General features: G+C 41.3%; 1 protein-coding gene across 1 annotated transcript; it reads right to left on the bottom strand.

The window, feature by feature from the left end:
• Positions 1–541: 541 nt before the first annotated feature.
• LOC115080264 (extracellular calcium-sensing receptor-like) lies at positions 542–9337 on the bottom strand. Its single transcript, XM_029584418.1, has 5 exons — positions 9194–9337; positions 8016–8855; positions 5580–5786; positions 2485–2608; positions 542–1464 (listed from the first exon to the last, which is right to left on the bottom strand). The coding sequence occupies exons 1-5, from the start codon at positions 9335–9337 to the stop codon at positions 542–544; spliced, it is 2238 nt and encodes a 745-aa protein (XP_029440278.1).
• Between the last annotated feature and the right edge of the window lie 3370 nt (positions 9338–12707).

Raw genomic sequence — 12707 nt, 5'->3', positions numbered from 1 at the left:
TTGGCTGTGAAGAATGAGGAAATGAATATTTTGGACTGTAATCTCGATCTAACAGACTTTGGGCAGCGATTGATCTTTCATTTCAGAGCTGCCATGATGCTTCATAAACTTTAAGTGAAGTGTTTGCAATCTCTGTTAAAAACAGTTTGGCATAGATGTTCATATGATGACTCAATATTGACAAACCACACGCTGGCTAAACCAAAATTAACTTCCCCAACATATATAATATGGTGAAAAACTAAGGGTAAGTATATTAATCAATTTTAGTAATCCTTATTTCTACTTTAAATCAATATATTAAGGATTACTAAAATTGATTAATATACGTACCGTTAGTTATTCACCATGTGATGACTCAGCCATGTTACTTCTAAGTTCTAATGTTCAACTTCACAGGGGGGTGATTTGTTTAGATCTGCTGTCAACCAAGTTCTTTTTTTCATTTCCTAGGACTGCTGCTCTAAGAAAAAATATTTTCAGAAAACAAAATTACATCATTTAAATTCTGATATTTGTTAACCAATATGTTACAAGGCAATTACTTTGTTTTCTTGAGGCTCCCTGTGGCTTTCCCCATTAGGAATTCCTTGGTGTTCATGTCTGGTCTGATTAGGATGATATAACATTTGGGGAAGAATATACAACCCAACAACCCAGCACTGGAGGACAAAATTGCAAATATTTCCACAGCCACCGTGTATTTCCCTGTTGTGCTAAGATACGCAGGAATGAAAGAGAGCCAGACAGCAATGAATATAAGCATGCTGAAGGTGATGAACTTAGCCTCATTAAAGCTGTCAGGCAACTTTCTAGCTAAAAACGCTACAATGAAGCTGATAGTAGCCAAAATCCCCATGTATCCCAGCATGCACCAGAATGCAGTCACAGACCCTTCATTGCATTCAAGAATTATCTTTCCCATCTGGGATTTCATGTTCATTTGGGGAAATGGAGGAGCCACAATCAGCCAAGTGACACAGATGAGGACCTGGACCAGGCTGCAGGCTAATACCAGGGCATTGGACAGCCGTGGTCCCACAAATAACTTTAGGCTGCTGGTTGGCTTGGTGGCATTGAAGGCTATGACCACCATGATGGTCTTGGCCAGCAGGCAAGAGATGCAGATGGCAAATACAATACCAAATGCCATCTGACGCACCATGCATGTCAGTGTCATGGGGTGGCCTATGAATACTAATGAGCACACGAAGGACAGAATGAGGGCTAATAACAGGAGGTAGCTGAGGTTACGGTTATTTGCTTTCACAACTGGGGTGTGGCACTTCCTGATAAAGATAACAAGGATAGCAAGTGACATTAGAACACCAAGCCCAGAGATAACAGCCAGCATCATGCTAAGGAGTTCTTGATAGGACAGGAACTCAATTGACTTCTTCTGGCATCCATCCTGTCTCTTGGTGGGCCATTGGTCATTAGGGCATTTTATGCACTCAATGGCATCTGGAGGAAGAAGAAATTCCATGTGTGACATTAATCATGGAAAATCATTACATTTAAGAAATTATCCACCTATTTTCTTGTGTCTTTATCTTGTTGAGCCACAAGACAACTTTTATGGCAAAATTAAGGACACATGTTGTCCAGCCACATGAAAGCCATACATTAAAGTCTATTTAAATTGATTCATCGTCATACGAAGGTGAGGCTCTTCATCATATTACTTTACTTAAATATGGATTACAAAATGTGTTTCATCATTGGACTCAGAAACTATAGACATAAATATTTATTTCTTCAAACAAATTTTATTTATTATAAAAATATATATAGAAAGTGGATCCAGGGATATTAGCAGGGCATATTTTTAAAATATAGGTTACTTGTGTTTGTTTATACTTGGTATCGAAGTATCTGATTGTAAAAGATTTTTTTGAATAAATAAATATTTATGTCTAGGTGTGAATATATTTGCTTTTGGCACTTTTTGTGGTAGTTTGATTTATACTCCTGATACCAATATTATCCCTTTGTGTTTCTGATACTCAGAAAATGTAGGACACTTTCAAAGTTATGCTGTCCGCTACTGGGGCCCATCAGCCAGTTGGGTTTTCAGGATATCCACAATGAATATGCATGAGAGAAAATTTGCATGCACTGCCTCCATAGCATGCACGTTTTCTCTCATGCATATTCACTGTGGATATCCTGAAAACCCGACTGGCTGGTGGGCCCCCAGGACAGGGTTGGGGGACCACTGCTCTACTGGACCATGCAAAAGAAATTAGACTTAAGATCCATTATTCAAGATGTTTCGCTACAAATAAGTACGCATTGAGTAATGCACTCGTTACGATGGTAATATGTTAATTGGAAGGAGTCACTTTATAGACATCAGCTCAGATTTAAAAAGAAGTACCCTCTAATGTTCTTGCCAAGTGAACTAATCTAGACCGAACCCTTTACACCTTTTAATACAAATAAACCCCACGTGCATTACATAGTGAGTTTTGTAGTAATTACCTGATTGGTTACTAAACTCTTCTTCAGAGCAGGGGACGCAGTCAAAGCAGCAGGCAGGTTGCCCTTTCAGAATGGCCTTCCGGAACCCAGGACCACAGCTCTCGCTGCAGGTAGAGACGGGAGCCTTCATGGAGAGAAGGGAGACTCAGTATATTTTTCTGTGAATAATGATTTTTCAGAGAAGTGGTATTGCTTGCCCTCTTTGAAAGTAGAGCTGTCTGTGACATTTGCTGAGACTCACTTTCAAGTGATAAGTGGGAACATGGCTATCTGTGCTGAAAGAACTAGAGGACATGGGTGAGGAATGATAGGGGCTAGTTGATGGTTATTAATGTGAGTGTAGAGTATTTCCCTTGGCCAAACACTATTATTTTTTTTAACAAGACAAAGCCACTAACTGTTATTGCAAAGATCTGAGAAAGATTTCTGAGAGATCTAATTCAAATCACCAGCACTGGATTTCCAACGAGGCAGAGTAGACACGTGTGTAAGGGTGGAGTCCCAGAACCCCAGTATTCTGGATCATTGGCCATTCTCCATTTCTCAACAGATATTGAGCCCTGCCATCCCATGCCCTCTCTCGGTGACATCTCCTGTTCCTGCCCCACCATTCCACCCTTCAATAGCCTTTCCAGTCCAAGTCACCTGTTGATGATGCCGATGTCTGATGCAGCAGCAAAACCAGCTCTGATTGGCTGCTGCCTTCCCAGTTCCCCGGCCCCGATGCCCAGCTCAGTTTGCAATAAGTGAGCAGAATACCATGGTGCTGCACAGGAAGACTAACCCCCACTTACACATGGGGTATGAGGGGACAGAGTGGGGGGGCTTGCAGGTTACCTTTGTGACTCTGGGATAGAGAATCCTAGTGCCCCGATACACTTTTCTCTGGGTCCCTGTGAATTGCACCCCAGACCTGGGAACGGGGTACAGCAAAGAAAACACCACTCCACTGTAAACACTTCATACTTTTGCTATAAACTTGAAATAACACAATAGATGCAGTATTGATAAGGCAGGAACAGAGGAAAACTTATTCTAATGGAGGAGCAAAATCACTAAAATGAAGTTAGGTATACACAACACAGATCATTAAGAACAATAAAGAAAATGCCTGCTTGGGTTATACCTTGTGATGGATGCCGATTTATACCTCAAAACCCTTAGAGTAACTTTACACACTTGCCCATCACAGCATTATACTGTTCCCGTTACCGTTTCCAGCAACCTTATAAAAAAGCAGCAGTGCAAATACTACATCATGCCCTAGGACCTTACAGGAAAAATTTAAATGGAGCGAGTGTCTGCCCATAAACATAGGTATTGGGCAGGCGAGCAAAACTATGCTTAATTTTATATCGTGCGTACAAGCACACGCATGTAATTTAAAATGCCCCTACTGCGCATATGTATGGAGCCTTCATGTGCGTAATCACACGAGTGAGAGAGAGAGAGTCGCACACACACAATCTGACACTCTATATATCGCCCACTGTAAGAGGGGCACTTTCAACCTAGGGTGGGTTGGGGGGGAGGGGCGGTGTTACAAGGGTCTACAGATCCTTGTGCCCTAGGCAGACCAATGTAACACTGCCCCTCGCCCCTTACAGTGGGAGATATATAGAGTGTCAGATTCTCTCTCTCTCTCCCTCCGTTCACACCCCCCCCCCCCCCCAGTGTTCAGGATTCCTCTGGCTCCAAATCTCCAGACACGGGTATGAGGTTCTTTTTGTGCAGTAACGTTCATAAAATTGACCTGCTAATACACAATACACAGAACAAGCTGGACTGCTACAAATCCCCTACAGAGGAAGGACAGGCTAGCAGAAACAGTGCACCTCAGTCACACCCAGGCTGAACACAGACCCACCCTTATCTAATACAGAAATAAGGGACTACAAATTAGAAATAGAAGTATTCAAACAAACTCTGAACAGTGGAACACTAAGGAGCAAAACAGAAAAATATAAGAAGAAATGCATATACCCAAAGATGGCAATTTCCAATCACTAAAAACTCAAAATATATATATTTTTTTACCTTTGTTGTCTGATCTTTTTCTCTTTCTAATCACTTAGTCTCTTTTTTCCAGTTTCCCCTTGTCAGTCTTTTCCTAATTCCTTCTCTAGTGACACGCTTCTCTCTCTGCTTCTTCTCTCTTCTCCCCTTCCTCTCTCTCACATACACACACACATGCTCACATTTTCGTTCACAGATTCCCTTACACACACAAGCTCTCACTCTCACATGCTCTACCACACACACAAGCTCACTCTTTCACTCACACAGTCAGGCTCCCACTCTCACATAAAAACACCCAGGCATCCATTTTCAAACACACAAGCTCCCATTCTTACACACACACACAAACACACACACACACAACACCTAGGCCACCATTCTCACACACAAACACCCACACTCAGGCTCCCATTTTCACACACACATATGCAAATCCCAGCTCCCATTCTTACACAGAAACAACCAAACTCTGGCTCCCATTCTCATATGCATGCACCAAACCTCATCCCCAAACCCCTTCTTCTGCCACTGCAGGAAAAGGTTTCCATGGCAGCCTTACATCACAGGCGTTTGTTTTGCCACCATGGGGATGGGCTCCCATGGCAACCTTGTTTCAGAGAACCTTCTTCACTGCTACAGGGATAAGGTCCCATGGCAGCCTTGCTTCAGTGAGCCTTCTTTGCCATCACAGGGATGGTGATTCTAATTTGTGGTGTAGAGCACACCCCTTTTGTAAGTTGGTGGTGCCTGTGCACCACTGTGCAATATGGATGCCACACCAATGCTTACACAGAATGATAGTTCATCACAAAATAGCAGCACTATGACAGTTTTGGGGTAACCTGAACAAAGTGGCTTTGGGAATTAATTCAAAACTTGGAAATAAGACATAGAAGGGATTACAGGTATTGGCTTAATTTGCCTATGGCAATTTATATGTGCATCTACTTAAAGTAAATGAAATTCAACTGGACAGACTGGATGGGCAAATGTGCTCTCTATGTGCCATCATGTACTCTGATACCATGTTAATATGTATGAGAATTTTGTCAATGATGACACAGGCGTCATCTTACCTGTATATAGCCTTCACTCCACATGATAGTGCTGGTGTTGATTTTGATGTCTCGATCTCTAGAAGCTCCAGAGTCATAGTAGCCAATGTTTACATAGGAGAAGGAGCCACTTGAAGATAGGTGCCAGTTCAGAATGTTGTAAGAAGCTGGCGGGTTACCCCTATGGTCAAAGAAAATCTCCCGGCCCATGGTGTTCTGGAAACGCACCTTCCAAATATAATGCAGGAGCTGTGCTGAGAAAAGGAGACATGCTTGCATTGGTTTTCCGACACTGGGCTGAATTTATGGGAATACCTTGACACCCTTACCTTTGCCAATATTATCCAAAATTTGCAATGTATATCTAGATGGAAAACTGATGCATTATCTGCATCAGATCTCTGAAGTCTAGCCCTCTAGTGTGCGGGTTCAGAAAGGTACCTCAGTGCCACTGCTGGCTCAAAATGTCAGTGAGGTTTGACTATTTGCAGCAGTTGTAATGTATTTAACATCTTTAGGAGAAAAGTAATTTAAAAAAAAAATAAAAACGCTATTTTCTTGGAAAAGTCAGAGCTTTCTGAATCAGTCTCCAGTTTCCTCTGAGTCAACCAGTGACCTTATCTGTGTATACTGGGCTTCTTGATATTCTCAGTAAGGTGTTGGAACAGGTCTAGAGTGAGTATTAAGTTCTCAGATGTGTACTAATCTCTATCTTAGATAGAAAACGTCTTTCTATTACAGAGATATGTTTCTTCCGCTGCAGCATGGCCTTCTAGATAGGATTACTAACTGGCTTTCTTTCTGCTAGTCAGGTGGACTCACTCCTAGCTTTATCGCACTGCACACATGGACCTGTACTCCAGCTCTTCTCATGGACATGAGAACTACAAGTCAGTTTATGGAACAGGGTAAGGCTAACCTGTAGAAATGGGGCCGGCTGGTGACATGATCTTTAAATCATGAGTATAGGATATTATTTATATATTTGATAATATTCAGTCCTGAGTACAAGTGATTATTATAGTCCTAAGTGTATGACTTGATATTATTTATTTCTTGATATTATTTATTTCTGAGACTAGATATTATTTATTTCCATGCTAGCCATGACTCTGGCTTTTCCTCCTCCCAGTTCAAGTGCCCCTGTTTTATTGTAACTTTTATTCACTTTTTCACTCTTCGCCTATTGTTCACGTTGATGTTAATGTTATTGCACAGATGTTTATTGTAAACCGATACGATATGATTGGGATCATGAGTGTCGGTATAAAAAAGCCATAAATAAATCAATCAATCAATCAATCAATCAATCAATCCAATGCGTGGCTTCTATTCTTGCTGAACTGTGCACCACATGATATACAACTCGACTTGGAGAGGGACAGCGGCTAAAATCCCAGTGGACCTCTGCCTTACTTTGTGGCCAAGCCCTTGGCTCTCAGGGTCAAGGGGGGGGGGGCGGTTGGCAGTTAAACCTGTGCAAGGTGTTCAGAAAGGTTGCTTAGACCGTAGCTCAGGTGCTCCGGCCATGCTGGGGACCGAGCCAAAAGAGAAAGGGCTAAAAGGAGATTTGCAGAGGTGATTCTCATTGATTGCTCATTGTGATTGATTTTGTTTTCTTGAAACGCAACATAGAGCCCTAAATGCTCTTGGTTTCAGCAGAATTAGGTGGACAGCGTTGAAAAGCAATGGATTATGCTGTGGTTTGTTTGCAGACACCTAGGAGCACAAAGGTCTGTTGATATCATAGGCCCTTCCAAAACTGGGTTCTTTGCAGGCTGGCATGCCTTTTATTGGACGTTCTGATGAACGCTGTGTGTGTGGTCTCAAATGCTCAAGCATAAGAACTCATCTGGGTAATCTTTATTTTAGCCTAACAGAGGGTAGTACAGCCTGCAAAGAAAAACAGAAGCCTAGAATTGTCCTATGAATTTGCTATATCCATCGCCAGCCCATCTCTATGGAACTCCTTACCCCTAAATCTAAGAACTCAATTTGACCCCAAAACTATCAAAAAGGACTTAAAAACATGGCTTTTTACCAGAGCTTTCTCAGATGATCTTAACTACCAAAATGAACAAACTCCCAACCAGACACTCCAAAGAAAACAGAGACACCACCCTATCAACTTAGGATGGACCACTAAATCCACGAACGCTACAACAGACATCAAAGAACTATTTTTTTCCCCCTTATAATCTAATCCTTCCATTACCTCCCCAATGCTACCCAACTTTATCTTTAAATTGTATTTGCTAAATCTCTAATGTCACTCTCCTAATGTAAACCGTTATGATGGCAAAACCGAATATACGGTATACAAAACATGTTAAAATAAAATAAATAAATAAATATTCAATACTGCAAAGAAAGAAAAGCTGTGTCAGTAGAATCCAACCTACTGTACGGGCCATGGTTACTTAAAGTCACATACCTGAAACAAATATTGGCCCATACCTGCCAAGGCTCAAAGTGCTTGATGTCCCCGCATGAGCCATTGAAGAAAGGTCCTGCTCCAGGTTCACAGGAATCCATGGCATGCAGGGCATGGGCCACCACATACAATGCATTGTACACATTATAGACGAACCCCAGTTTTGTCATGTCAAAGAAACGAATATCAAGAGTTCTTAAGTCTTCCTTTCCTGTGCAGAGTTTCTTTTCTCTGCCTAGATCTGGAAGAACGGCCTGGTCTGTGTTGGGTTTAGCCCACCTACAGCCAAAAGCTTCTTCCCAAAACTGCCCAACAAAGATGTCTTCTGTAGTTCTGAAAGGATGAAGGCCATAAAGGTATTCTTTGAACCTTGGAATATTGCCTGTAGGAACAGAGAGTGCAATGGTTCCCGTAAGAGTTTTTGAGAACTCTTTTTTATTCAATATTGGAGACATAGCCCAGCCTTCTGTAGCAATCCAGACTTTCCCCGATACCTCACTCCTTGCAATTGCCAGCATCACTGGATAGAGATTGTTGGCTGTGGAAAAGACCACAATGACTCTAGTGGTTGTCCTTTTCACTACCCCCACAATGTGCTTGATCTGCTCTTCAGAGTAAAACAGGGGGATGGTTTCATAGAAGGCTACACAGATCCCATTCTTGATTAGCTCTTGTTTCAGCATCTGAGTCCCTATCTGTCCATAGTCATTGTCCTCAGCAAGGATTCCGACCCAGGTCCAACCGAAGAAGGTGATCAACCGGCTGATGCCCAGAGACTGATACTCATCACTTGGAGTAGTGCGGAGGAAAGAGGGAAATTGATTCTTATCACTAAGAGCGGCTACGGAAGAGGCATAGCTGATCTAGAAGAATTTCATAAACAACATTAGTTAGCTCCTCTTCCCCTTGATATATATTTAGCAGAGAAATAACATGCATTTTCTAAAAATTTCCATAAAGGTTGTCTCAATTTTCCCAAAGTTTTTTCCAGCACTCACAGTTTCCCTTAGACTGTAGGTGAACAGCCTCTTCACCACCACCCATTCATCTTCTTTGTTGATGATGAGGACTTCCCATAAAATCAGTAAATTACATCTCCAATGTGGCTTTTGTAGCATCCCATAAAAAGCATTGAAAAGTTCTTTAGAACCAATCAGAGCAGCAATGGAATATTCCTGACTTTGGTTTGATTGATCCATACCTGTGCCTGTTTATAGACGCTCAGGAGCTGAGCCATGGTTATTGACATTCGAGATTTGTCATCTCCAATCACCGCAGCCATAGGAGATTTTCCCCGGCAGATGTAATTTGGGATGGGGTCTTTGTACCCGGTGAGTTGCCACATTGTGCCTTGCAGAGATCTGAACTGTGTATCACAGGAGTCGTATATCCAGAACCCCAAGGAGATGTTGGGCAGTAGGGAGTTGTTTCTGTTAATTTCTTCTATGGCAAACACCATTGCTTGCATATGCTGGTAAAAATTTAATTGTAGGCTAAAAATACAATAAAACAATTTAATGTATGTGGAGGATAAATATATACATATTGTAGACAAAAAGGTTAATAAAGTGAGAGAGACATAATTGAATTGACAGTTAAAGCAAGAGGGATGGGTAGGTAGGTAAAGAAATAGACATAAATAGATGGATAGATGGATGGACAGCTGGATAAGCAGAGCAATGGATAGATAGCTAGATAGATATACATACATTGAGAGATAAACAGAGAGATGGATAGGTTGATAGAGAGATATGAAAAGAGATGAATAGGATAATAGATAACTCACAGGTAGCTGGATAGGCAGACTGGTGGATATATACTTAGAGAGATGGATTAGGTGGTTAGATAAATGGACAATAAATTGGAATTGCTAGAAATATGGATAAACTGATAGATGCTTTGTTATGCAAGGATGGATAGACAGATCAAGAAAATGACAATAACAATGATAGAGAGTTCGAGAAGTTACCTTAAGACTTATAATGGAACACATTTTATAATTTCATGAAAATGAACATTAACAGTATGGGGAAAATAACTCGCCACTTACGTATTGCATGATTGGACACTGGGGGTCTCCGTAAAGGGAATCAGGGGGTTAGTTTTAGCACTGTGAACAGGGAAAATCCCTCCTATAAGTATATCCCCCTGTTTTACGTATCCTGTTACATTCACACTGCTCAGTCGACAGCTGACTTGAGTGCCATTATAGACAGGCACGGCCAAGATCATGAAATAAGTCAGTGCAATCAATATCATTTCCTATACTGAGCTGTGCTGGTCTCAACTTTCTTTCAGCTTTTTTCCTGAGTAGAGTAGAAAAAACATCTGGTTAGCACACACCAGTGAGAATGGCTATTATTAAGGTTAGTCTTAGTGTTAAGGTTAGATGGAATAGAGTGTGGAATAGTGTTAGGGACAGGTTTAGTCCTGGGGCTGGCTTTCAGTACAGTGCTCACTGTAAAGCTGGCTGGATTTAAGCAATGATTCGCCAGCTAGCATTGAATATTTGTGTTAGTCAACTTAGTAACTTTTAGACGCGTGGCCCCGTATATGCACGTATATGGCTGGACAGAGATCTACTACAGGTTTTCATAGCCTGTGCATATGAGGCATGAACAGATTACAGTGGAAATGTAACCCCTGCTTACAGACTGAATGGGTGCAGGGTCACACAGGGTTGTCGGGGCCACTACACAAACTCCAAACCCTCTTAGACCCCAGGGCCTGGTTCTTTGCTGGCAGGAGGGAAATTTGTCCTCCAAGGGTGAAACTGTTTCTTTCTACCTGGGAGAGGTATATTTTCCTTTCTACCTTTCGGAATGTGAGTGCCAATAAACACACTGGAGAATTGAAAGTGCATACTTTCCCCTGCCTGTTTTAAAAACACGTGCCTGTGTATTTTGCACACGAACAAAAGTGTGACTTGCTTGCATAAAACCGTGTTGATGGGCGGAAGTCAGTGTTTTTTCAAACATGCCTGAGGCATTGAAGTCATCAGCTCCACCAGTGTACCCAGTCCTTCTCTGGGTCATTGAGACCTTCCTACGTTTGCACTCTGAACTCAACCCCGGATCACCCAGACCTCCCACCCAACCAATAGTAAACAATAATTGAGTCTGTTATTTATTGCGCTAGGTAATTAGCAAGTATACAATTATGCAAATAAGATGAGAAATGTAGGCTCTTAAGTCTCTTCTAAAATAGTAAGTTGGGCAAGTACCTCTTGGTCCTGCACTGGAATGCCTCTAGACTGCCCCCTTTTTTTTTTCGTGTAAATGTGCGCGTAATCCTGAAAATATGCACACACTTTTGATGTTTCGAAAATGGCGTATGTGGAAGTACAAGCTACTTACAGAAATGTGTTGAAAATTCACCCCTAAGCTGCTCCCCCCATCCCAGCCACACCCCAGGACTATAAATTCTCAAAGTAGCTAACGCAGCCTTCTAACTCCATAGCTAGATTACTTTGAAAATCGTCATGGTTACTGTGAAGGGTTGCAGCTGCTGAGGGCCCGATTTCTAAAAGACATTTTCCAAATGTGAATAGATGGATTAAAGCTTATTGGAAATCAAATATAAACTCCAATAAGTGAATTCATTCTATTCTCACAACTTCTGGAAAAAAACCAAAACCATCAAATATTATGTACGGAAAGCATGGGGCAATAAAGTTGGACAACAAAATTAAAAATATTATGACTGTTGGGATATTTTGTCCAGTTCTCCCCTTTAAATGTTTTTTCTGTTGATGACCTTGCTCTATTTTATAAGAGCAGAGCTCTGGGCTTTGTGTTAGTCCTGGAAGGAGCTGGAATCTTTTTAAGAGTTACCCAATGGAGTTTTTGAGATCCAAGTTAGTCCTTCCTTTGGTTTCTACCAGAAGTTGATCTGATGAAGTCCACTGTGTGGTCTTGATAACTGACTTGCAATGCCATCGTTGGATAATTCTGCCTCTTGAAGTGCTTCATTACTTAGCATGCTTGTTAGCATGCACCCTAATGTGTTCATGAGTCAGATTATAATGCATCTATTTATCCTTGCCTTTGGTCCTACCTAAAGAATCATCCTGAGGGTCAAGAGTGGCGAGCTAATGCACATCTCTCAAATTATGTATTGGATGTATTTCTTGGAGTCCTACCTAAAGAGTTTACCTGATGGTCAAGAGTGGTGGGTTCATGTACTCTATATTTTACCTTATGCACTGGTTGGTTTTTGAATATTCGTCACTCCTTACATTAGTTATTTCAGAATTAAGATGTACTTTGTTTTTTTTTATTTTGATATTTATTGTTGTACTGTGAAATATTGTGACTATTGAATTTTATGCTGGCATCTGTATTTTTGTATTCTGTTGTAAACCCCTTTGTGCTCATCTGCTGCTGGAATTGTGGTATATACTGTACATTTAATACATATTAATGAATAAATAAAATAATAGAGGGCTCGATACTGAGCCAGTATCCGGCTGCCTAAGGCCTGGATTTATCAAAATGCGGTAAATATCGCATGCAATGGGAAAAGGGGTGTGTTTTATGGTAATAGGGAGTATATCGCAATTTGCACTAATACCTATGCGAAGAGCCAAGTTACTGCAAATTGCAATCACTTTTTCGCACTTTGAGATAAGTGCCAGAATGTGGTATCTCCTACATACAACCACTGGGGGGACCATGTTTACTACCAGGGAGAGAGAGAGAGAGAGAGAGCGCTTC

This window comes from Rhinatrema bivittatum, chromosome 19 (genome assembly GCF_901001135.1).
Source record: "Rhinatrema bivittatum chromosome 19, aRhiBiv1.1, whole genome shotgun sequence".
In the NCBI taxonomy this organism is placed as follows: domain Eukaryota; kingdom Metazoa; phylum Chordata; class Amphibia; order Gymnophiona; family Rhinatrematidae; genus Rhinatrema; species Rhinatrema bivittatum.
The sequence above is the reverse complement of the archived record's forward strand: the minus strand, read 5'-3'. Positions and strand labels throughout refer to the sequence as shown.

Excerpts from the sequence above, each read along its gene's own strand:
- LOC115080264 (XM_029584418.1), bottom strand. The coding sequence starts at position 9,337 with ATGTGGCAACTCACCGGGTACAAAGACCCCATCCCAAATTACATCTGC. Across the intron at positions 5,787-8,015 it reads AGCACTTTGAGCCTTGGCAG|GTGCGTTTCCAGAACACCAT; the intron begins GTATGGGCCAAT and ends TATATTTGGAAG. Across the intron at positions 1,465-2,484 it reads AGAGTTTAGTAACCAATCAG|ATGCCATTGAGTGCATAAAA; the intron begins GTAATTACTACA and ends TTCTTCCTCCAG.